The sequence below is a fragment of the Asterias amurensis genome, chromosome 4, assembly GCF_032118995.1.
Source record: "Asterias amurensis chromosome 4, ASM3211899v1".
NCBI classification, from domain to species: Eukaryota; Metazoa; Echinodermata; class Asteroidea; order Forcipulatida; family Asteriidae; genus Asterias; species Asterias amurensis.
This window is the reverse complement of record NC_092651.1, coordinates 27,855,474-27,882,664: the sequence shown is the minus strand read 5'-3', so window position 1 is coordinate 27,882,664 and position 27,191 is coordinate 27,855,474. Positions and strand designations below refer to the sequence as shown.

The following is a 27,191-nucleotide window of genomic DNA, read 5'->3' as shown; positions in this document are numbered from 1 at the left end:
ATAAACTGATAAGGGTGTCAACTATTAATATGTTATCAGGGCATCTGTGAATCTTTTTAATAATGTTTTAGATAATTACAAACTATGTGTAATTCACTGTAACATTATTTTGTCATTTTAACTCATTTATAACGATGTTCTTTGCCTTGTAAAAGATCTTTGTTTATTGGTTAGTTCTTTAACAATTGTTTTGGCTATGTACTGTTTTCATGAAATATGGAAACAAATGTGAGTTTTGGATTGAATTTAATTTTAATTTAACTGATATCGTACAAAGGCATTAACAGATGTACCTCATCAATGGTGAACTTTGCCTAAATCACTTAACATTGCACATTGGTCAGTGCTTGATGTAAGAATGTAGCGATACCCTCCATCTCTGATGGATTATTTCCCTATTGAATCCACTCCACGTTGTTCTTCCTTCATCCATGGCTTGATGGCTCTCTTGGTCTCTGATAACATTCTCATCTGGCATCTGTCTTGGTATAACTCTTATCTTATCATCAACATCCCAAATTCAAATAAGGGTTGTTGTTGTTTGGTTTGTTTTGATTTACTTATTTTTTAATAGATGTTACAATGGCAAAACTGTAAACTCTTCATGCTTGGGAATAACTTTGTTAATCACTTCACATTCCACTAGCGGAGAATTTCTCAAGGTTTCATCCCCATGATTTGAACACCCACAAAGAAAATGATCTTTAACTAAGACAAAAGTGAGACAAATATTCCTTCATTTGTTTTGTTGCATGAACATTTTGGTTTTCATACAAACAATCAAACATTCAATAAATAATGAATTCCAGACCATTTTGATTCCCAGTGTATTTCAACTGATGAATCCAATTGAAGTAGTCACAAGACAGATGCCAGCTGATAGGGGTAAAGTGTGTTAAGGGAGGCAGGGTCGTATCAGGCTTTGTCCCATATCAAAGTTTTGAACAATTCCAGTCTGAATATTTTTGAATATTTTGTCTTCTAAATTCTCTCCCTCTTCTATTCATCATCTTCTAATAACTAGAGAAACAGTTATTTCCTTAAAGAATTCTGATATCTTAATGCAAGAACGAGTATGGCAAGTTAATGATAAACACGGAAAAATGTAAGTTGCAAATGCAATCTGATAATTCACTGATTGTAAAGTTGATAAAACAGTGTTTAATTTGATTGCCACAATCAAAATAGACAAGATACATGTACGTAAATGTAAGTTACATACACATGTTAGTACACTGTACGAGTGATCACAAAATACCAAGAACAATGCCTAAAGCTCATTTGGATGGAAACAGGACATCATTAACTTGTATTTTATTTTATTATTATTACCCTCTGTTTCTGAGGTAATCAACCCAATGGTGGTAGTGCACTTCTGAGAGAGAACGATCTATACCAACTCAGGTGCGACACTGATTGACGTGAACGCATCTACAGATTGATTTCATGGAAATTATTCATTGGGCAAATCTTCCTTTAGGTTTCAAACTCTCAAAGGACAAACCCTGCCTTTCCAGTACCACACTTCCCCACAGAGATTGCAAGAGATGACTCAAGAATCAACTTTCAATACCTTCATCGTCTTCCTCTACTACTACTACCTCTTTGTCAACCTCTGTACTGGCGTCTGGAGCTGGTGTTACATTCTGACTACCTCCAGTCTTCTTCCTTGGTGTGGGTGCTGGCTTCTCTGGATCAGCTACCTCAATAATGACCTGTGGAGAGGAGCGAAGGAGGTCATTAATTCATTCCCCTTATTCAAGGTTGATTGGAAGATTGTGCAAATAAAAGAGGAAACCATAAATAATCACTATTGTACCTCTGGACACCCTGGGGTAGCATAAGGTTCAATCCTGCAAGTTTGCCTGCTCCACTGTTTCATAAGTGCCCTCCCCCAAGCTCACACACTGCATATGTCAATGAAAACTACAAATAGTCCGACTAGAAGGCATTTTTCCTTTACCCTGTTCAAGCACCCTAAATTTACATAACGCTTTTTTTCTCTGTACTAAAAAAAGGTTTACTGTAAACTGGAAAGTCATTTGGCTATATGGCTGCACATTGGTTGAGTACGCAAATTGTTCACTACCGCACGCAGGATTCCACACATATTAATGTTTTTAAAACTGAACTTGCTCAAAGTTTCAAGCCAAATTGAACAAATCACAATGGCTTAAGGGCATCCACTAAAACCCCCAACAATGAACACCCAAAATTCAAGAGCAACTGTAACATAGGTTGGCTTTTCACAAAGACCAAGTAATTACCTGCTTCTCTGATGATACCTGCTGATTAGCCTCCTTCAATGGTGTCTGTTTATTTGTAGCTTTAAGTGGCTCATCTCTACTGCTATTAGATCTGGCTTTCCATGAGGGGGTTGTCTTTCCAGGTGAATTGGTTGTTTCTGTCTTAGTAACCCCTGATTGATACTTTGAGATGCGATCCTTCAAGCTAAGAGGTCTCTCTTCTTTCTCTTCTCCCTCCTCCTCCTCAAAGGAATCTGATTTCTGTTTAGATTTGGCAGGATGCGGGGTCCTGAGGGGTTTAGGAGGTGATGAAGGCTTCTTCCAACTGGGTTTCTTATTGACCTCTTCATCGTGACTGTTTGTGTTTGTTGGCTCAGATTTAGAAGAGGATGATTCTTCAAAAGATGACTGCTGAGAGTTGGCTTTAGACCATCTCTTAACTGGCCTACTACTGCCATCACTGACAGCTGGCTTTGAGGCCGCTGCTTTGGGCTCAAACAGCTGCATGTTAGCTCTCACATTACCCTTTTTAGGTCCAGCTGGCTTAGTCTTTGCAGGCTCCTCAGGCTTTGCCATAGATTCCCCAGACTTTTGTTGAGTTGGTGAAGAAATTGCTTCAGTATTGTCCAGCATCTTTGGCTCATTCTGCGACTGTCTCTTTTCTGGAGATGATACCTCTTCAGAGACGACTTCTTTTGATTCAGAAGACTCTCCATCTGTAGGAAACAGTTCTTTTGCAATATTGGCTTCCTTTGGAGAATCTACCTCCTGGGTTGATTCCTCACTGGAGGCTTCTACCTCCTTAGGGAATGTGATCTCCTCTGGCTCGCCTGCTTGTTCAGGAAATGGTAATTCTTCTGATTGGATTTCATCTGTTGGAGATACCGCTCGTTTGGGAGATTCAACAAACAATGGCAAGGATTCTGTAGTTGGGGAAACTTGAGAACCTTGAGGAGAAGCAGCTCTCTCTGGGGCAGAAAGTACTTTTGGGGAAGATACTTCCTTGGGAGATGAAACATCTTTGGGAGATGACACCTCTTTTGGGGATGACACCTCTTCTAAGGATGATACCTCTTCAGGAGATGAAACTTCTTTAGAAGCCGATACCTCTTTGGGGGACGATACTTCCTTTGGGGATAACACTTGTTTGGGGGAAGAAACCTCTTGGGGGGATGATACCTGTTTGGGGGACGATACCTCTTTAGGCGATGACACTTCATTCGGGGATGATACCTCTTTAGGAGATAAAAATTCTTTGGGGGAAGAAACCTCTTTTGGTGAAGATACTTGTTTTGGAGATGAGATCTCTTTAGGTGATGAAACACCTCTCTTGGGTTTTACTTCAAGAGAAGAAGGTCTCTCCTTGACGGGTTCTCGCTCTTTCTTCAACGGTGAAACCACCTCATGTTTACTTTCATCTTCCTTCTCCTTATGCTTGGGATCATCCTTCTTGGTGAACAAAAACTTGTGAGGTTTACGTTCTTTGCTCTCCTTTCTGCTGACTGGTTTGGCCTTTACTGGTGGTGAGATTGGTGACACTGGTGATTTTCTCCCTTGCAATGATTCTACGGCACAATGATAAAGCCAAGACATAAGATGACTTTTAAAAACAAACACAGTTCAAAACAAATCAAATTTCTAGGTACTGTTTCATCAGTTTCCTAATCATCTTACCTTTAAATTGACTCATTTTCATGAAACCTGTAAGTACACAGATTTAACAAGCACATACAAAAACTTGCTTTGAAGGAACAGTTCAACAACCAAAGTGAAGGAAGTTAATGTTGCTGTGACTGGTACCCAACAAAAATATTTGCTTAGCAGTATTTTCTGCTTAACAGGTTTATGAAATTAGGTCCTGCTTTTAAACCACGCTCATAAAAAGCTTATGCGTTAAATGTTTCAAGCTAATTAAATAAATTAGTAGGATTTAAACTTTGCACAGTGGAAGTACAATCAAGTGAGGTTTGCAGTGACACCACAAAAATGAATCTCTTTTTGTGAACATAGCGTCTAAGTGAATCTCACTTGATTATTTCAGCAAATGGTTAGAGATACATGTAGCAAGTCACAATCAATTTCCAGGTTAACGTGTAATACCCAAAACAAACTCACTCAAATGGCCTTAACAGGTTAGTAAAACTTTTGCATGCTGTCAGTTTTAGACAATATTGAAATTACATTTTCTCAAAATGGCTACAACCATGAGCGAGAAACTTTGTAATAAGGTCAAAATGCTTTTGAATGCTTCTCATTAGAATCACATTGAACAATGGAAGTGTAAACCATGAAATTTTATTTATTGAACATATGAAATCCAACATTTCCAAAATGGCTGCCACCATGAGTTAAAACACTTGGTGTTCCTGGTTGTTTGTTTGCCATAAAAAAACCATATCACATTTAGTAGATATAGTATTATGAAGTATTATAAACTAGATGCATTTTTGTTATTTGTGTGGGAAAAAATTCAATTAAAAATTTGCTGGAATTAAAAAGTTTTCTAGAAGAGAGAAAATATGCTTTCACAAAAAGGGCAATTAATGTGCATGCAGCCACCCTTGACAATCAAAACACAACCCTCCATTCAGTACAATCCACAAACTTCAGTTTTGAACAATCCATGAACATAAAATACATCAGCCTGCAATATAATATCATGTGGTGAATGCATCTATACACTGCACACACAAACACTGCAAGTTATTTGAAGGTGTGTAAGAATACACACTTTATGTATGGTGGTGCATGGCCGAGTGTTCAATAGGACACAGGACTCAAGTTGTGGTGGCCAATTGTAATCAGGATGCGGGTTCACCCCCACTCATGACATTTTTGTCCAATTTACTAAAATGATTTATCTTCAACAATGAGTAAAAGTGAGCCAAAGCCCTGTGGAGACGAAGATGGTTTGTATGATTGATTAGAGTGCTACTAACTTGGAGCTGAGAAATGGTCCAGCGACCAAGGATACTAAAATAATGCTTATGTACCATGATCAACAAAATTTGTGGATATCGGTACCATATATGTGTCAACTGTGCACATACATAAATATGTGTACTGTGTGCCATGTGTTTTGTGTACTGAGCAGATCTGCGTTTATCACATGATATCAGACTAAGCTGGCATTGAGCATCTATAATTCAAAACAGTGTCGAAGAATAGTCATCAGTCATGTCAGTAGGTATTCAATCAAAAAACCATACAACAGGACTTCATTCAAAACAAACGACTGAAAACAAGCATTAAACATTACACAGGGAAGAAGCAAAATAACAACACAGATATAAGAACTTTGGCGTTGTGCTGCAGCTAGTAAAGCCCGGTTCATACTTTCTGCGAATGTGATACAAATGTTGACGTCTCAAATTCACAACAAATAATTCACAGAGTCATCAGGTCATTAGTTGTGAAGTCAAAATTTACTTCGCATTCGCAGGAAGTATGAACCGAGGTACCTGAATATCCATAAAAATTTCCAGCATGCAAGGTAGTAGCACGACGTTTAACATGTAGTGCAGAATTATTAGCTTCATCCATCAACCTAACACTGCTTGACCGCTGCTTTGGAGACTCAACTTGTGCAGCAGTCAATAGATCATGGTCATCAGACCCACCAGGGTTAGTCTCCTTCACAGGTGTTTGGTGAGTGATGTTAGTTGTTAATTGTTTGGAATGGTCCATGTTGATTGGTTGTGAGGTTGGCTGTTGGCCAGGGGAGATGAATCTATGTTTTTTTACCCTTGGTGGAGGTATGGGATGTCGACCTGATCGCTGCTCAGGCAATGTAGGCACTTCATGGATATTAACAGTCGGACTGTCTTCTAATCTTAACCTTTGATCTGGGACTGAAGTTTTCCGTAAGTTTTTCTTCATTAAGTAAGAAGTTGGAGCTACTCCGATATCTTTGGAGTTATTTTGAAGGTCTGAGCTTGAGGGGTCATGTTTGACAATGGAGGCTCCCTCAGATGATACACTCCCATCTTTCTTATTAGCACCAACATGTTTTAAATGAATCTTCATACCAGCCTTTTCCTCAATGTGCTTGGGTTCTGCTTTGTGAGGTTTTGGCAATGGTTTTTTCTTTGGTAATTCCAAATTGCTGCTAGATTGAAGATCCGGTTTGGATCCAGGGTGACTGGAGTGGGTTGGGACTGATGTTAGAGTGTGAGATCTTTTCTTTAAGACATTTCTATAATCTGGAACCACCACCGACTCTACTCTCCCTGGTTTTGTTTGGACAATGTTCTGATTAGAGGGTGTTCCAGAACTAGGGGAATGAATGGTAGGTCTATCTAGCAACCTTGTGGATCTCGAGGGGCGAGACCCTAATGTCTTGGATCGGTGGGATCGCATGCCTAAGACATTATCTAACTCCGAAAACAATGGAGATTTCTTTGATTGGGGAGAAACACTCAAGTTCTTCTCAGATGTTCCTAAAGTGGTTTCTAAACTTGTCAGATCCTGTCTGGGTTGAACATCAGGAGTTGGTGTGGTTCTCCAATTGGGGCGGTCTAATGAATACAGCCTGGTTCGGGGTTCCCTACTGGGTATTGACATTGTAACCGTGGTCCCCAGGCTATGGGTTCTACTGCCCTCTGTGGGTGATACTAGAGGTGCTGTACGTGGTGTTATGTTTGTTTGTGAAGTTGTTAACATGTCACTGTCAAATAAGCTCTCTGTTAGAAATAAGCAAAAACAGAACAGAACAAAACAAAACAGTGAAAAGAAAACAGCAAAATAAAAGATGACCAAGTGGAATGCCAAGATATTGATCTTATATGCCAAGAATATCAAAGTTTAAACCAAGATGGGGTTGTATATTTCGGTTGATAATCAAAAACGAAAGCACTCTGAACAAACTTGATTAGTACTTTTTTATAAGTAGCCCTTGCCTAATTCCACTTTATCATTTTACAGACACAAAGCAAGCATAAATGCACAGTGTAGTAGAGAAAACAAAACCCACAAAAATAAAAAAAACCAGCTTTGCATTAGGCATTAAGAAAAGAGTTTGCTGCAAAAAAGCTATTCCAAAGTGCAAAACAAAACTTGACAAACGAAAATAAACAAAAGGTGCGCGGAATATCAAATAGTTGAATTTGTTTTGTTAGTGTAACAACGTAATAGTTAAAAATTTACATTTAAAACAACAAAGATCATTCAACCATCAGAGGACATAGTGGTTGGGGTGGGGTTTGGAATCAGATTCAAAAGCAATTAAGGAGAGGGGTTTGGAGAGGGGTTTGGAGATGGGTTTGGAGATGGGTTTGCAGAGTGAACAGTGGCCAACTTCGGAGAAGGAATATGGCATGGAGTAGCGGAGTAACCTTAGGTTGATAGTCAAAAGGGTTATGGGGTGGGGGAATTCAGGCTAAAGAAATTACAATCATGCCAAGTAATTTTGAATAAAAAAGTACGTACTCAACTCCATTCAAAAGAAAATTGTTCACCATTTGAGACATGCATCCTTGTGCCAACCATGCATGATGATAATGACAACTAAGTGGTTTTTCGTTACCTGAATCATCAGTGCTTATCAATGACTCAAGACTCTTGGGTTCAACGTCAGCATTCTCTCTCTCTGGAGACATGGCTTCACTCGGAGTCTCACCAAGAGATTTGGACCGAAATGGGGTCGGCTTGAGGCCACCTCTAAGATTATGGCAGGATTGAATGGGTGGGAGCACCAGAGGGCCTAAAGAGGGTGGACGGGGTAGTTTAATAGGTGGGGGACGTTTAGTTTTAGGGATTTCATTGGCTCTAGGAATGGTGGCTGATTTCTGAGTTTCAGTCGAGTTTGATTTTTCAAGTTTTATTGTGGATGTTCTCTTTGAGGGGATGGGTGTGGTAGGGAGGGGTGGGGGGCTAGAGGAGGGGCGTGGATGATGGATGATGTTTAAGGGGGCAGATTTAGGTCTCTTTGGGGTAGGTTCAGGGTGGGCCAACTCACTCGTTGTCTCTGTCTTAATAGGAATGGTGTCATGGGTCGTGTGTGGCCGAGGTGATGGTCGCTGTAATAACAAAAAAACATTTCAGTGTTAACAAGTTGAAAGACAAATTTAAATAATAGTATCTTGTTCATCACACTTGGAGTTGCAAAATCTTAAAGTATATATTGTCTCCTTATTGATAATGTATGCTGTCTTATATTGAATACACTTCAAGTCCCTGCACCTTACCAATACATTGCAAAGATATTTCTTGTAAAATTCTTAGTACATGTTTACTTTATCAGCAATTTTTTTTTCTCAAACCCAATTTACTCGTGCAGTCATGTTTAGCATAGTCTCTCTTTGATCTTGAGTTATAGACCCTACAATTGTTAACAATTGCAATAACTTATATATAAAATAAAAAAAACCACCTTAATTGTTTTAGTTATTCATATTTTTTTCTTCAGAACTTTGTTTTCAAGCCCATGACGTTATTTAGAACTATTATTGATGACCTACATTTCCAGCTCTTGTTGTTGCTCTTCTTGTCCTTGGTGCGATTGAGATCCGATGTTTGGCTGCTGTATTTTCAAGGAGTTTGGTGCTGCTCAGAAAGTCAAAGTCAAACTCTGCTGTATTCTCTGAGGAAACAACCCCTGATAAGACAAAAATACACAAAAACATGCCATAAGTAAAGGAATGTATGTATATACCACTCACAGTAAGGGACTAGCTTCAAAGACAGGCCATTCAACTGTAGTATGGTGTTTGTACAATGTATGGTGGTAGATGGGATCGACAACCTTTTTCCGCTATTTTAAAATCTCAATCATTTCAAACTCCATCTACGGATCAGCCCTGTTAAACACAGTTTAAATGCCAACCTAGGCTTTACAAGTCTGGTGCAATAGGACATGCTAAGTCAATGCCAGAGGCATGACTGTTCCAGGTTTCTAAATTGTGTATGCAAACATGTAAGACATATACAGTTTATTGTTGCATATTTGCAAAAGGTTAAGGGCTCAAAAGGTATATTTGACAACAGTCCAGAGGTTTTAGTGTTAAGCAAGTAAACTTATGACGAGACAGGTCCGGTGGTCTTGTCTTTTTCAATTAAATAATTAATACATCACTGTGTAATATTTTGAATGATGCTCAAATGTTGATTCTGATAAATACCTTTCAATTCTGTTGAGTATGAAATAAATTGTGACTGAATTTCAACAATGTAAGAACATCATTGTTTTAACTTGAAGGCACTGGACACTATTGTTAGTTACTCAAACCAAGTGTTAGCATACTCATTGGTAATGAGCAATGGAGAGCTGTCGACAGTATAAAACATTGCGAGAAACGGCTCCCTCTGAAGTAATGTAGTTTTTGAGAAAAAGATAAGTGCTTATTCAAATAATAAAAGACTTAAGGCCTGTGAAGCATTTCATATACCTCTTGAAACTTCGACGACCAATTGAGCCAAATTTTTAACAGAATTGTTATTTTATGCATATATATACTGGCATACACCAAGTGAGAATACTAGTCTTTCACTTTACAAAGCGTGTCCAGTGCCATTAATGTCATTGATTGCAGTAAAACTCATTGGAACATGCTGTGTGTTGCCCCCCCCCCCCCCCCCCGACACATACCACACCAGTTCAATTGAAATGGACAAGGAATTGACTAGTCTGTTTGATGAAGCTTTTTAGAAAATAAAGACCACTAAATGCTAGCAAGTGATTTCACAACATAAAATAAAGACAGGTGTACGCCCTCTATTGGTGAAACTCATTCATTGGTTTAATTGATGATGGCCCTCCAAACACATTAGTCCTCCATTGCTGTATGCAGAAATATTGCATACAAAATGTTATGAATGGCTCAACAACTATGCAGAGCTAGTTATCTACCCATGCTCTGTAAGGGTATTATATGACCTAATGAAAAGTTAAGACTTTGCAATGATTTGAATGACAACAATTGTCCATCGGGTGATGTGGCTAACAGCTATTTATAACTAGTAAAAAAGCATGTAGATCGTTCCATACAGTCATTTTCAGATGACCTTAAAACATTTAGTGTGCCTGCTACTTTCCCAAATTACATGACATCATGATTTAATTGCGAAGGTTGTATTTGAAGATATGCAGGAACAATAACAGTTGCCTTGGGGGGGGGGGGGTGTTATTAAAGGGAACACAGGCATGGGAGAGCGGTTAGGGCGAGTAGGGAGCAAGAGTTAGGGATGAGAGTGTAAAGATCTTGCTTACCTTGCGGTTAGGGCGAGTAGGGAGCAAGAGTTAGGGATGAGAGTGTAAAGATCTTGCTTACCTTGCGGTTAGGGCGAGTAGGGAGCAAGAGTTAGGGATGAGAGTGTAAAGATCTTGCTTACCTTGCGGTTAGGGCGAGTAGGGAGCAAGAGTTAGGGATGAGAGTGTAAAGATCTTGCTTACCTTGCGGTTAGGGCGAGTAGGGAGCAAGAGTTAGGGATGAGAGTGTAAAGATCTTGCTTACCTTGCGTAGCTGGAGTGATCTGAACTTTAGTCTTGTTCTTGTCCTCCTCCTGCTGGACCTCATGTTTCCTTTCTTCATAGGTCGCTGCTGAGAAACTCTTCTGCAATGGACAGTCATGAGGACACAAAAGAGGACATATTAACTCTTCTTCTGGCTCCTTAAATATATCTTCCTCAAAATACCAAACAGAATCAGCTGTTGGAAGATTGCCGTTCATTGTTTTGTTTATCCCTCGCTCTGGTCTGAATATATAAAGCTGGCTCACGATTTGGTTAGAAACGTCATTCCCGAAGGACAGACTTTACAAACAGCTGTTTACAAGTATTTTCCACTATTTTAACAGTAACACATGGTTTGATCTGTTAGTAGTAGTTGTACAAGTCTAGGCAGGAGTCCATGTATTACAGTACAGGGAAAGCTTGAGAAAGTAGAGGTTGCCTCAACGTGTAGTCTAGCTAACCTTCATGTTTCAGCCTTTTCCGCTGCGGCTGTAGAAAGTCAGCATGACTCACTACCATGTTAAACTGAGACTGTTTCCTGCCAATTAAACCTCAACGCTGAGGTATTTAAACGGAAGGAGGAGAAACCCCACCAAACTCACTGGAACTTCTTAATTACTAGTGTACAAGATTCAACCCTGGACCAGTTTGCAACAGAGAAACATGAAGAGGTGATAGGAAGGTCATGATTGTATACGCAGTTCATTGCGTCATTTCCAATAATCGAAGTTCACTCATCAATGACAGATAAGGTCAATAATGACAACAGCAAACCATCATCTCAACATCCTCTATGCTATTTCTGGACATCAACTACAGTCATTTACCTCACAAAACCCCAAATATAACTTCACCACTTAGAGGATAACAGTATTGGTGAAAGGGACACACCGGCCGAATTGGACTATTTGGGCTACAAAATAGATTAAGATATGACTTCAACGGTCTTCCAGGAATGAAGAAGAACAGTCCTTAAAAAGAATCATAAAATTTAGCCTTTTTTGAGCATTTTAAAACAAAAACGCAGGTCGCGCGATTGTTCTAACAAAATAGTGGTACAAACAATCACGTGACCTTCCGGGCTAGTTTTACTTTCAGCCGTCTAAAAGTAACTTACTTAACCAAATTCAAATCTTTTTTTTTACAAAATTATTTACGAATAATTGACGAAAAAGATCATGTATTCAAATTATCGCTACAAAATGTAAATAATTGTGAAAAATCTAATGTAAAATTCACATTCAAAGAGTCCCTATTAACGGAAGCTTGATATATGGCCGCTTTGGTTTTTTAAAATCATTTTTCGCTAAATCGTGACATTTTGATGATTTTTTTTACAGCAACCAGCTATAAAAACATTATTTATGATTCTACACCCCTAAACTGCGTAAACGGTGAGCCGATGTGTCCCTTTAAATATTTATAAACTCATGACTGGTTGTTTACTGCCCTTTTTCAGCTATTTACTTTACCATCTAGCTCAGCAACGAACCTGCTGTATGATGCACCAAATTGATCTGGAAACTAATGTGAGGCAGGAATGACAAAATAGTCTGGTCACTATTAAGAAGGATGAGAATCAAGAGATATTGTTTCCTTGTTTCTCTGTGGTCTTGATGAACTGGTGGTATATAAAACACTTTTGTATGTATTTAATTTATTTCTACTGATGCAAAATGGTTACATGAGATGGTGTATTTTTGGTTTGCGGTAACACCAAGTGTTTATCAACTTGCTAGGTAGATTATTTTCTTCTCAGAACCTTTTTTGCGATATATTCTACTACCACACAGTTGATGTTTAGAATTTGGAAAGCTTATCTACTACTGTCCTGCTTCTTAACAATCTTTTCCGAAGGAAGGACACTGGCTGGGACTATTACTTTCGCTTAGTGGATCGAGGGGGACTTCTTGTTATTAATATCACTACTGCGGAGTGAGTTGTTAATTGTTATTAATAAGAGATGTTGGCAGCACGTCAACGGTATTTCATTGAAAGTGTTTGTTATACAAAACCATGGGTGGCTGACCCCAGAAGGAAGTGAACCCACACATTCCTGTTCACTTCAATCAAATACAGCCGATTCATGTCGCTGAAGTTTCATATTGAACTTGTGTTGGCACAATTCCAAAGTACTGCTTAACAAATGCTAAGTTTGAACATCCCTTGAACCACATGGAGGCCACGGGCTCTGGTCGTGGTGACCCTTTATAAGGTTCCAATAGACTTTCAGATATCCAAGACTTCCCTACATGTTTGTAATTCTAGGTCTGAATTAACCCAATCATCATGTAAATGTGTAAAACGCATAAACTTGCTAAGCCTGGTTAAAGTTTGCTTAGCATAAAGAGCTTGAAGTTTGGTTACGTTTTTGTGAAAAGGAAGAAAAACAAATGATTCCTACAAACCCCTACCATGCTTAATACAACAATTTATGTAACAGATTTAGGCTAAGGCAGTTTCTTTATAAACGTTCCATTCTGTAAATCAAAAGTTTGTTTGAAATTGAGGTTAGCTTCCAGGAACCGCAAACGATATTAACATAATGAAACATTAACCATTCTCAACCCTGTGCAAAGTTCAACTACATGTATCTGTTTTGTTTGATCCTGTTGGACTAAAGACTGCGCTAGTATATTAATTAACAACCCTTTACTTGGTATCAGACATACCACCATAATCAAGGTCCAACAGGTTATAGTGAGGAAGGATCCTAGTCAAGTATAACAACTCAGTCTACCTTTTCTCACTTAAAACAAAGTCTAAAACTAACCCAATACTCGGACCTTTTGATTATGCTTGTATGTCTGATTCACTTCAGTCTACTGAATAGTCCAACACAATCAATAATAACAGCTAGTTTGGATTTGGATTGGTTTGGGGTGTGTTGTGTGTGTGTGGGGGGGGGGGGGGGTTAATAGAATACTCCTGGCAAGACGACAGCGTACACAGTGTGTCTTGCACACCAATCATAATGTTGCAGCAGCCTATTATGCTCATCATTTTATAAAAGATTCCTGTGTTTTCAAAAATTAGAAAGGTAGAAACAATTGTATAGACATCTTCGTCTTTCTACACAAGAAGCCAGACTTCAAGCTAAATTGTCCGCTTGTCAACAGATATGAACAAAGTTGTATCAGTTTCACTCTTTGTAGAGGTTGACCTTTTATATCCGGAAAACTGTGTGTTAATGCAAGGATGTTATATTGAAAAAGCAAAAAACACAACCTCAAATGACAACTGTTAAAGGAACACGTTGCCTTGGATCGAACGAGTTGGTCTATAAAAAGCATTTGTAACCATTTGTTATAAAATGCATATATTTTGAAAGTAGAATACAATGATCCACACAAATTTGCGTGGTTGTACTTTGCGAACTAACACGGACAGCCATTTATGGGAGTCAAAAATTTGACTCCCATAAAAGGCAGACCATGTTAGTCAATGAGATAAAAGGACAAACGCGCAATTTCGAGGCATGCTTGTGTGGATCATTGTATTCTACTTTTAAAACATCTTTCTACTCATGTGCATTTTATAACAAACAGTTACAAACGCTTTCCAAAGACCAACACGTCCGATCCAAGGCAACATGTTCCTTTAATAATTGACTATCAACCCAATATATGTCAGCACTGCACCATCAATACCTTGCAAAGGCTGTTTGTGACACCAGAGTGAAAGAAAACCCACACCATGTTATAAAAAAAAAGGTGAAGAAAATATCACAGCAAAAAAACTTGTTATAAATTGCAATAAATCCAGCTCAACGTTAGTGAAATGAAGTAACAGTTAAATAGTTCCCACAGAACACCGTTTAAAAATGTTGCTTTACCCATCTCTTCGTACTGCTGGGATGTTTTCTAGAACGTGCCGAGAGCTAAAAATCAATACAAATAAACATGCAACACAAATATCCAGTAAATGACATGTGTGGTACAAAGTACATGTGCATGTAATATCACCTGCAAAGTGACAAAGCGGTCCAACGAACAAGGTTATCGTGTACTTTTTCAGTGACTTAAAATTGGAAACCATGTTTAAACAATCTGTGCACGATTTGGGCATTAAAATGTGTGTTGAAATGAACTGAACCAAACGGCGAAGTGCACTACAATAGACTTTATTTGTTGATGTTATCTTAACACCATCTTAGATGCAAAATGATCATGAAACAATAGAAACAAGAGTCTAAGTTTGCGCAGCGACTTCACATGCTAATGAGCAACCTCTGTTTGACTTCTAAATGAAGGCTCCCCACTGTAGCAACATCTTTCCGCTCTGGATTAGGTTCCATTCATCTGTTAAAGATGGCACATACCTTCAACAATGGAGACAAATTATTCTAAAGCCAAAGCCAAAGCCAAAGCCAAAGCCAAAGTCTTTAGGTCTGAGAGTCTGTTGAACACCCTGCCAGACCTGCTGATCATCAAGTATTGTAACAAGGTCAATGAGTACTTTGATCTCTTTTATTTTTAGTTTTAATCTACCCAATGTACAGTAGGTTAAGACACCCAGTTTGTAGATCCTACCAGATGCTTATTGAATAATGGGTTCAACTGTTAAGCCTAGTTCATACTTCCTTCAAATGTAAATGCGATACGAATAGTGGATCACTAATTCGCAACAAATAATTTGCAGCAGTTGAACTGTGCTCAACTTTTGCTAACACTTGCAGCAAGAAAAAAAGTTGTGAAGTTTAATTCACTTCAAATTCCCTTCGCTCTCGCATTCACAGGAAGTATGAATTGGGCTTAAGTCTTACTGCCGACCATGCCCGTTTCCCGTTCACAATATTTTCCCCGGCTGTAGTCTCAGTATAGGTATGACCTTAGAGTTCAAAGTCATTATTGTTAATTAACAGGTGGATACATGTGACTTCCATTCTTAAAGTAGACTCATTACTCACTCATCAACTTAAAGGTGCACTATTCATGAAAGGTCAAAAACTTTAATCCTATGGAAATAAGGTGGTTTGCTGTTTCTTCTTTTAATCAACAAACAAAAGTACCTCTCAACATTTGCACTATTGATAAAATAACAAATATGCTTCCCAAGATATTAGTTCACACACGGCTGGCAAGAAATACAAGATGATGGAAACATAGAGCACAAATTGCTGTCAATGAAGCAAGTAGAAAGGTCTAGTGTCATGGCATGCTTTAGCCCCAGGTTGCTGCGTTTGCTACCTACTGAATTCTAACCCTCTACAGCAGGGGAAATATCAGGTCAAAACTGAGCAGTATATAAGTAGTCGCCAAGATATGGTTGAAAAGTTGTGAAGTTTTGCTGCAAATTCACACAAATTTCCCTTTTGGATGAATAGCCAAGGATATATAAAATGCGTTTGTGGTACAATATGGTAAAATTTAAGTAGGATTTTAAAGGAACGCGTTTCCTTTGATCGGATGAGTTGGTCTACAAAAAGCGTTTGTAACTGTTTAAAAAATAAAATAAAATTCATATAAAAATGGTTGGAAAGATGTTTTAAAAGTAGAATACAATGATCCACAAAATATTTTCCTCGAAATTGCATGGTTTTCCTTTTACTGTGCAAACTAACACGGTCGGCCCATTGACGAGGTTGAAAAGAAAACCGAGCAATTTCGAGGCATGTTTGTGTGGATCATTGTATTCTACTTTTACATCATCTTTCTACACATGCATTTTATTACAAACTGTTGCAAACACTTTTCAAAGACCACCTCGACCGATCCAAGGCAACGTGTTCCTTTAAACTTTGCATGGTGGAAATACGATATGGAAAGGGATTGTGGTAACACCATGTAAATGAGTTGGGGTGCTTCTGCAAAGAACCAATGGTTTCAACTCAACATTTCGATCAGTATGCTCTGATCGTCTTCTGGAGAAAAAAAAAGGGAAAAAAAAAACGATCAGAGCATACTGATCGAAATGCCGAGTTGAAACCAACAGTTCTTTGCAGAACTACCCCAACTCATTTAATGGTTGTCATTATATGGTTTACTGCAAACCCTTTCCATAGAGTAAATATTAGGAATGAACCAACCTCATCTTTGCTTATACCGCCACTCTGTCTCTTTTTGCTGTCCCTAGGGGTAGGTTTAGGCTCTGGTGGTTTGGGTTCTGGTGTCTTTTGAGTAGAGCCCCGTTTGACAGCCTTTGGTGCAACATCCTCTGGACCACCCGACCGTCGTTTAAGTTTGTCATTCAGCTCGCTCTGTGTTAATAGGTGGTTGAAGGAAACTTAGCTTGACATACGTCATTTAACACTTTCTCAATGCACAATGTAGATCATTTTATTCTCAGCGCTCAGAAATCTCACTGACTTATTAGGGAAACAAAGGAAACTGAAGTGAAGAAAGCTTATGTAGGGCCTCCCAAAAATAGTTTAGTTTCCTATTACCTTGCCCCAAAACAACGCCTCTTTTGATTTTTGTCAAAGTTGGCAAAGGAATCTTAAACCAATCAACAAATGAAAATACCATCCAGTCTACCCGCAGGTCACTAATTTCCTCTGTGGTTTATCTGCAGAGTATGCATCGTTATTCGTGCGTGACCTCTGTGTGAATATTAATTAGTCAAAAGGGCTTCAGGAATTTGGTAATTTTCAGCCTTTTCTGAAAAGTCTCAACCAAAATAATGTACCAGTAAATTGAAAAATCGGTGCAACTCAAATTTTAAAAAGAGAAATTTGTACATAAAAAATGGCTTCAAAAACAAAGTAAACAAGTCACAGAAACACGGCAAATTTTCCCGTTATGAATGTCGGCAACAGTCCCCAATTAGTACATGGATAGATTGTTTCATATTCTACCTGGAAATGTTCAAAGCGAGACCGGAACCTACATAGTCCAGTCAGGATACAGCGATTTCCACCGTTAATCCAAAACTCCCATTACGAAAAAATCAACTGGTTTTCCTGCATGGGTGATTGGCTGACGATGATATCATCGAGGAATATGGCAGCAAGCTGTTTTTCGTTGGTATGGTAAAAGCGCCGGTCTAAACTATGAGCTGAATGAGGATCAGCTCATTCATCCCATGGTATAGATGGGCTCTTTTGTTATTGACCACTGCTGCCGTTGTGGTTGGAGCTCCATACCAACGAAAAACAGCAAGCTGCCATATTAGTCCATGATGTCATCGCCAGCCAATCACCGTGCAGGAAAACCATGCTGTCTAATAGTTGATTTTTTCTTAATGGGAGTTTTGAATTTGAGTTTTGGACTGTTGCTGACATTCATAACAGGAAAATTTGCCGTGCTTTTGTGACTTGTTTTCTTACTTTTTGAAGCCATTTTTTTACGTACAAATTTCTCTTTTTACATTTGAGTTGCAACGATTTTTTTGAAACAAAACGACAGATATGCTCTTTATTTCAATGTACTGCTTCATTATTTCTGTCAATACTTTTCAGATAAGGCCGAATTAGACTGAATTTCAGAAGCCCTTTGGACTAATTATATATTCAAACCGAGGTCACGCATGAACAATCACGCCAGCTCGTGCAGATAAATCACAAAGGAAGGTTATTATTTCGAGTGACCTGCCGGTAGACTGCATCAGCCCATTGTAACAGTTGCCAAAATCCTTTTTGAGGAAAAGAAAACGCTTTTGCCAATCTATCCACCCTATTTTGTCCATGCAGTGGGGGGGGGGGGTGGGCAGCCTAAAGAGGGAGCAAACTTACAGTGAATGCATTAGAGATATTCATCTCAGCTGAGGTGCGTACTTCTTCCTTGGTTGGAGCTGGTTTATCTGGACTGAAGACACTATCTTCAGACACACTGATGACCTTAGATAGGGGTACGAGGCCTGGTGATGTGCTCAGATTCCTACAAACAGAAAAAAACAAAATATAATAATTTATTTGATGATTTCATAATTCTAACACTTTTTGACAGACCTCTTGCACATGATGCCATTTTGGAATTTATATTATCCACATTTTTTGTCTGTGCAGAGTTTGTTGACCCCCAAATGACTGACAGTGACAACTGATTTATCAGCAAGATGGTTTGAAGGAAGTTAGTACACATACTCAATGCCATTACTCAGTAACTCACGTACTATGATGCCATACTCAATGCCATTACTCAGTAACTCACGTCCTATGATGCCATACTCAATGCCATTACTCAGTAACTCACGTCCTATGATGCCATACTCAATGCCATTACTCAGTAACTCACGTCCTATTATGCCATACTCAATGCCATTACTCAGTAACTCACGTCCTACGATGCCATACTCAATGCCATTACTCAGTAACTCACGTCCTACGATGCCATACTCAATGCCATTACTCAGTAACTCGCGTCCTACGATGCCATACTCAATGCACAGGTAACATGTTTTACCTTTGGTAGTTCATATCGTTACATGAATAATCTCTAAGCACCGAGTGTCTACAAACCAACTGTGTCTTCATATTTCCATCACATCTTCACCTTTCCAAACAATGCAGCCTGGAAAAAAACTTTATGTAGATGTACAATTCTTAAATCTGTGTGTGCAATGTGCATTTATGAACCAGCCTCCTGCTCGTGAAAATATCAAGGTTGTTTTTAAATATACAATAAAAGAAGATCCATACATGTACATGTATGCAAACAAACTGAGGTGTGAACTTTCCATTGTTAGCAGAAAACAGGTGCACATCCTACGCAAACTCAAAAACATAATGTCAGGCTGGCAAAAAGAAAGTTGATAATGGAGAAAGTTGATGGAGATTGAACACACCATTCTGTAAGAACTAAAATGCTCTTATAAATATGGTTTGCGGTGACACCATGTTTACTTGCTAGGTAGATTATGTTTTGATGTTCTTCAGTCTCCCGATGAAGGCTAGACGAAATGTTGAGACCAATTAAGAACTCACTCCACCAGAGTGAAGTTTATGACAAGAAGTTCCATCAATCCACCAAAGCTATAAGTAGTAGTCCCGGCCAATTTTCTACTTTTTGCCCAGGTAGTACATGCAGGACGGTTCTTTTTAGATTGAGAAGTCTCCATACTTCCAATAACCATGATAACCTACTCGACGGTAGTAGAATATAAAGAAAGATAAGTTCTCAAAAGAACAAACTCTACCTGGCAAGTAGACACACACATGCATGGTGCTACTGCAAACCGAATATAGTGATGCCTCACCATGCAATGCCTCAACCCCAATTTAATGCTTCTCTCCTATAGAGGGTACAAAGAAGAACACTACTTCCATTCAGAACCATTACAGCTCACATGAGGTGTCACTGTAAACCAATACAAATGCTCATACATGGCAGGATGCAGCATCAGAGTCTAAAATTATCCTAGACCTAAAAGAAGATCAGAACTTACCAACGATCCAGAATCGAAACATAAAGTGAGCCACAACAAACTCTTAAGGAGATCCCTCCGCAGTTACAAAACCAAATCTCTCTCGATATTCCTCAGTGACAAATAAAAGTATCCAAACCCTAAAAAGATTCACATTGCGATATCCACACGGAAAAACAGTGCTCAAAATAATCCCAACAAATTGTTATCATCAGGAAACAATGAGATTAGCATCTTTCAAGTACAGGTACATGGAACTAGAAGCTGTGTTGTGAATACATACTATGTATTATTTGCTTCCAGATTATAAAGACTCGACAACTGCTAGTGACAACAACAGCGATACAGCGTACTGTACACTAGGTAAAAAACATCTGAAGTAGGTCTACTGGGAAAAAGGACAAAACCCTTTTTAATTAGCAATGTTGGTTAAGGACAAAGTCCACCTTGATGCCTCTTTCATATGGATACAATGGTTTCACCTCTTATACCTACATAACCTGGATTGTACACAATGACATATTTATCAATTGACAAAAACAAATAAAAGTGTCTGTCTTTTTAAAATCGATAGAAGGAAAGATCGTAACTGGTTACGTTATTTGCAGCTACCATCTCTGTCATGTTTCCTATATGTAGATGATGCAAGAACAATAACGAGACTGAATTTCATTAAAAACAAAGGCCCAGGCTATGCAAGGGTAGCATTGGTTGGTATTATTTAATGACAGTGGCGTAACCAGAGGGGGGCAGGGGGGCCGGCGCCCCCCCCCCCCCCCCCCCCCCGCCCAGAACCCTTGCCCCCCCTCTTGCCCCCCATATGAAATCAGAAAAAAAAGTATATTCTTATAGGCCTAATATAAAATGCTGCCGTAAAAAGGAAAACTTTTATTCATATCAGTATATGTGGACTATAACATGAAAAATGCCTGGAAACGCGTGCGCGATCATATTGGCGGTAAATGTTTGTTGTGGTTTTGCAGTTACAGAGAGTGCAGGATGTGACAAAGTTCTGTTAAAAAGCAGACCAATAGCTCCGTTAACATAACTTAGTCAGATCCATGGTCAGATGCACTACAGAGAAATTTACTACAGCAAAATGGCCAGCAAAAAAGGTTGCTTACACCATTTCTTCTCCTTTGAAGCAAGCGGTGCAATTGAGAGGTAGGCCTATTTTAAATATCCGTTTCATAACTAAAATGTGATTATTAAACGCCCACAATTTCAACCCCTTATTTCTTCTTTTTTTGATGGCTTACACTTGTTACAATAAGGCAATAAAAAAGAAACATGTTTAGTGTCTGGGTTTCTCAAAAATGGGAAGGAGGAGGGGCTTTTTATTTTTTATTTCAAGATGGTCGCCATGAATGTCAAATATCCATTGTTTTTTCTGCTGCTGAAATACACAAAACATTAATGAAACAGTTTGGTCAAGGCATTCAGACAAGACATTCAGATTTTTTTTGTTTTTGCTGAGATAAGTTAAAATAACCCTTTTTCAAATAAAAAAAAAAAAAAAAATGTGCATAAAAAAAAGGAGGTGTCCTGTAAAAGGAAGCGGGCGGGGACGCTAAACATTTCTATTTTTCTATTTTTACTTGGCCTAATATTATTATGTTTTGGGTATTTACACACCCACAGAGCCTATTTGAGAATGCCGTGTAAAACTCTAAATTGGTACTTGTGATCACAGTTGGTAATTTAATCCTTTTATACAGACGAAAAGTTTTATCTTATACAAAATGACAAGTTCTCTTTAGATTTTGTTGTTTTCGCAATCCTGTTACCTGCTGACTATGTATGTAGACTGTTTTAGAACTGCATTGGTGTGTATCAACTATATATCAGTTAGGCCTGGGCGAATTATTCGAATATCCGGTTAATGGCGAATAGGTTTTCCTATCCGTAACCGTGAATGCCTTTTTTTCTTAACCGGATATCCGCATAGGGCGCGAATACCTATTTATAAACCGGATAGTTCTGTAATGACAACCAAGTAACCGGATATTCTTTAATATCCGAATATCCGCGGACGTCGGGCGACAACTGATAGGAATGTTTTGTCTGAATCCTTATGAAACTTCTATTAAGACAGCATAAAACAGCATAAATTAAGTATTTAATTATGCTCACCTCCGTGAAGAGCTAAAACAATGACATTTCTGACGTAGTTTGTTCAAAGATTTCAAAAGTTTTCCTTCACGTAGAGTCAATCACGATCAAAAGAAAAAGCAAATCGCCATCTTTAAATTAGATCCGGTTATTTTTATGAATGAACCGAGTGACACTGTCTAAAACTAATATCAATCCGCCCAAAAGATCTCATTCACAAACGAACAGCGCCCTCTAGCGGCAAACAAAAAGATTTTTTTTTTTTTTTTAATAGCAGCCTCTAGCGGTGAAAAAACTATTCGAATATCCGGTTAATTTCGGATAGTCGGCCAGCGGTATCCGAATATCAAAATTTCACTATTCGCCCAGCACTAATATCAGTTAACATATTTAATAACAATCTTGCACTTCTTTGGCCCCCCCCCAAAATTTAATCTTTGCCCCCACTTGCCCCACCAAATGAAAATGTCTAGTTACGCCGCTGTTTAATGAATATTAGACCATATCCGAACTCGTGGCTTTGCAGAGGCTTTTGCAAGATCAATAAAAATAAAAACAACAAATGGATGATAAACTGCCATACAATACATTCCTGACCGAATCCCTGACCGGATTACAGAAAAGGAAGAAATAATCATAAGAGCATTATGATATAAACATCATATCCTAACCACGCATTCAGGTAAAGACTGAACAGCCAATCCACAAGTGAGGCTCCGGTCTGAGGCAGGAATTGAGTTTAGGGGACAACAGAGGTAAAAGGTAGTGGAAAGATACATTGTACCACTAAAGCCAACCATGATTACCAAAAGTACACTCTTTATAACCTTCCAAGTTTACTCAAGTAACTTCTTGCCTACTACCCACCATAGAGGTAAAAGGCAGTGGGAGAAAAGCCAACCCTGATTACCAAAAGTACCCCTTGCAAGGTTACTCGTCTAACTTTCTACCGTTCTACCCACCACAGAGGTGAAAGGTAAATGGAAAGATACCACCGTTGCCAGGCCAAATTACCCAAAGTACGCTGAGCTTGTTAATCTTTCAATGTTACTCTAGAAGGGAAAATACCCCTATAAAGTCAACTCTGATTACCAGAAGTACCTCGTTGCAAGATTACTCTTCCAACTTTCTTCCATTCTACCTACCACAGAGGTGAAAGGTAAATGGGAAGATATCACCGTTGCCAGGCCAAATTACCCAAAGTACCCTGAGCTTATTAACCTTTCAATGTTACTCAAGTAAAGTCTTACCCTTCTGCACCCTCTTCATCAGTTTCCACCTGATGAAGTTCCCCTACTGACTTGGATTTAGCCCCAAGGATATCCTCCGTCTCTCCTTCCTCCTTTTCAAGTCGTTTCTTCTTAAAGAAGTTGCGTAGTGACTTCCAAGGCTTGAACCTCTTCTTCTTAGCACTGCCTTGGTCTTCTAATTGAGAGCCTGGAAAAATAGAAATTGGAACAAGAATAATCAGTATTTATAACAGGATTTGAACTGGCCTCTTGCTACTCAGAGGTCTCATGTTTTAAACATCTGCTCTTTGAACGTGGAGGGGGGGGGAGTAGTGGGTTCAAGTCCATAGAGATATTCCAGCAGACACGGAAAGCACTATGAGTAAGTTCCTAATCACACATTGAATGAATTTTGATACGCCCATGTTTAATACTTTCAGGTAAAATAGTTTCAAACAGGAAGGTTGTAAACTTTTAACAAGCCCACTGGGCCGAAAAGAATCACGCTTGGTTAGTTAGCACTCTTGACTAGTAAACAGCCCAGTTTGGCTAAGCATTTCTTGTCTTGATATTAGTCCAAGATATGAGACCACTGCCAGCCCTCCTCTTATAGTATGCCCTCTATTAAATGTAATTTTAACTTTTTAGTAATTTCAAATTTTACAACACAAAATCTTTCAAATTATCATGCATTAATTGTGGCGCCATAAAATGGTATAGACACATTGTTCGATCATGTAGTACATCCACAATCTATTTAAACTGCTGGCACAATGTATCAGTAAAAAGCAAAAAGATTATTTACTCATTACCTCTCTGAACATGACATTATGCAGTCACACACTTTAAAGGGGAAATGTATCATTGGATTTTAAGGAAGAGATGAGCACTAAAGCACAGAGTACACTGTGTATTCATTGGCTACTCAAACATCCGTATGTTAATACCAAAATATTGCATAATGTATAAATATTTGAAAACTTCACAATACATAACATGTAATGCTTCAAATCATATACAGTCAACCTACAGTGTTCACTGCAAAAAGCAATGTGCAAAGAGCAGGCCTGTATACTTTGTTCATTACAACAAGTTCGCACGGGCGCGGTGACAAACTTTAATGAGCTACACTACGTCATCCTGTCATTTACATGAACCAATTACAGCACACAACAGCTTAGAAAGTAATGAATTATTCAACAGCGACCATGCAGCGTGCGCGTGTGTGTACGTGTTATGTGTGTGTGGTGGATGGCGTGACCTCCTGCAGTGCAATGCCAATACACGCGCGGCACGGCAACTATAGTCATTAGATTGCAGTCACTCAACTTCGCCTTCCAACCGGTTTATGAATATTGCATAGGTACCATACAGTAATAGTATGTAAATTTCATTGAAACTTTGTATGAATATTCATTAGGGTTCATATCAATCAACTGTGCAGTTACTATTGATGAACAGGGTTAATGAATGGCATTAGACCGCCCACTGGAGAAGCGATGTGGGTGGAGTTTTAGCCACCGTGAAACATGTAAGAAGTGAATGTTGTAGCTTTTGAAGCGCTGATGTGCAAAAGTCATCGTTTTGAACTCAACTGGTACGTGTGTAAAATATTTCTGAAAACAACCTTTGTTTGTTTGTACAGCAAGTACACAGAATGAAGATTGATGTGAATCAGTTACTTTGCTCAATACGAGTTTCTTTTGGGAGCTTTGGTTTCATATAAATAGGGTATGTGCATTTTGGCTATACTTTTCTGTGTGTGTACTGCAGCGTGTTTTTCAACGCACAAGATTTGTATGAGAGATGTCCGTTTACTTGTTGTAATGTTTTGGAAGAGCGAGGGCACCAAGGCATTTCCTCCTTGGTAAGGGCACCCTATAGAGGGCACAATGGCAAAGACCAAAGGGCGCACAGGCAATCAGCTTTGTTGCCTCAGTGAAGTATCAGGCTTGAAAGAGGGTCTGCTTGTAAATAAGAAGTAGGCATCCCTTTTAGACATAAAGTCCCCAGTCTCATTTCTGCTTTAAGTGTCTTTGTTTTGCTGTCCTCTTATGACAATGTTGCTGTTGTAAGTTCTGCCATTCCTAGCAATCTTGATATTTATATCACAAGAGTTGGTTGTAATGTACTTGTGATGTATGCTGATGTTGGAAAGCAAGTTAATGACCTTTTATAAACACTTTAAAGGAAATTTTCATTGCTATCAGGTAAGTAAGCAAAATTCATGGTGTTTTTTTTATGACAGAAAATATTGAAGTAAATTTCCATGCTTAGTATTTAAGCATTGAAAGCTTCGGTGACATATGCAGTAATTGCATCAGAAGAAACTATGGGAACGTTCACACGAGTAGCTAACTTTGCTGATAACTTGCTTCAACAACAAACAATGTTGACCGTATGAGCGCAAAAGGTAGCTTACTTCGCTGCTAACTGAATATTTAGCAGCGAAGTTAGCAGTTAAAAGTTAGCTACTTGTGTGAACATGCCCTATGATTTCCAGAGAAATGATAACAGGTAAATTATATTAATCCATGATTGAACAAACAAAGATTCATGTAAACAAACATTTCACAAATTAAGTCAAAAACATAATTTCCAAATAATTATGTCCATCAGTGCTGTATGTTGTATGCTACATGTATGCACTGGGCTATGCACACTCATAATTAATGATTGTAAACGCATCCAAATGGTTGAAGGCTCATCTACAATACAATACAACCATGACATTTATTAGACAGAATGATCAAACACCACAAACACAAACTGTACATGTAATTAAACAAATGAAATCTTCCTGCTAAAAACAACTTACACTCTACACGTTCTTATACCGGCTATCCACCTGCTTTTGTAATTCACTGGACACAATAAAGCAAACAATACATCACCAGCCTAGTCTGAAGACAGATGAAGCACAAGTGAGGTCACTACCATTAAGACACTGAGATGGCATTTATCATTTACACGTACCCCATTCAAAAGGGGGTGTTGTCTCCTTTAACAACTCTTCACAATGGCACCCCTTGCCAAACCAATGGAGGTATTACCTGAGCAGGAAACTGGCTCAATTGCTAAGGCTGTGTGTGTCTCTATAGAACCATGTAATCATATTTACTTGGGATTATAGTAGACTAGAGATGAGATTAGAAGCGCTGCTTACTCAATGGATGAGTAGTGCATTGTTAAGGCCATCACATAAGAAAGTTATGTTATGTGGTCTCTAGTACGAGTCCACACCAGAGGACTGGAATCAGCGTTTTTCTGAATCCAGTCCTATGAGAGTATGTTATTACTTTGATTTTTTTTTCAGAAGGTAAGTCTTTGGGGATGGGAAAAACGTATACAGTAGGCCTAATAGCTTTTTAGAAGCCTGATTTTTAATTGAAACTTTTTGTCCTGTTTGTTTTGCTGCCCCCTCCCTCTTGAAGATTGTTAAAGTACAATGTACATAATGTACATAACGTACATAATGAACCACCCCCCCAAAAAAAAAAAAACAAAAAACAAAAAACAATAATAAACCAAAGTGCCATATAAATAAAGAACATTTCATTTTACACACGTTAAATTAATTTGGTTGCAAAGCAGAGCCATAAAACACAAATTAAAAACATTGACTTAATTCAACATTCTCCCTGATTTTGAGTCCCGCAAAAGATGCGTTTTAACCCTCTATAAAGAAGCAGTATCATGTAGGTAAAAGTCCAACGTAAACTCTACATCTGATCTGAAACTTTGTTTTATTTGTGTACACACCCACACCCCAAAAAACAAGACAGAGATAGGTAGACAAGGAAAGGAAACTTCTATGTCACTATTAGACAAAAAAAACCTCCACCGTGTCTA

General features: G+C 38.6%; 1 protein-coding gene across 7 annotated transcripts in view; it reads right to left on the bottom strand.

Annotated features, from left to right (window-relative positions):
- LOC139935857 (uncharacterized) overlaps positions 1 to 27,191 on the bottom strand; it is a 55,944-nt gene that overhangs the window by 10,722 nt on the left and 18,031 nt on the right. Inside the window, exons 1-11 of one of the 7 annotated variants that reach the window (XM_071930466.1) lie at positions 26,158 to 26,351; positions 23,361 to 23,547; positions 18,368 to 18,512; positions 16,724 to 16,894; positions 14,531 to 14,575; positions 10,697 to 10,796; positions 8,705 to 8,841; positions 8,203 to 8,263; positions 5,708 to 6,928; positions 2,268 to 3,811; positions 1,602 to 1,715 (exon numbers count right to left, since the gene is read on the bottom strand). In XM_071930466.1, the coding sequence (XP_071786567.1) occupies positions 1,602 to 1,715; positions 2,268 to 3,811; positions 5,708 to 6,928; positions 8,203 to 8,263; positions 8,705 to 8,841; positions 10,697 to 10,796; positions 14,531 to 14,575; positions 16,724 to 16,894; positions 18,368 to 18,391 (3,417 nt within the window). In that variant the 5' untranslated portion in view covers positions 18,392 to 18,512; positions 23,361 to 23,547; positions 26,158 to 26,351. Of the gene's footprint in view, positions 1 to 1,573; positions 1,716 to 2,267; positions 3,812 to 5,707; positions 6,929 to 7,770; positions 8,264 to 8,704; positions 8,842 to 10,696; positions 10,797 to 14,530; positions 14,576 to 16,723; positions 16,895 to 18,367; positions 18,513 to 20,019; positions 20,332 to 23,360; positions 23,548 to 26,157; positions 26,352 to 27,191 lie in introns of those variants that run through there. The other 6 variants (XM_071930463.1, XM_071930465.1, XM_071930467.1 and 3 more) reach the window with 6 other exon arrangements.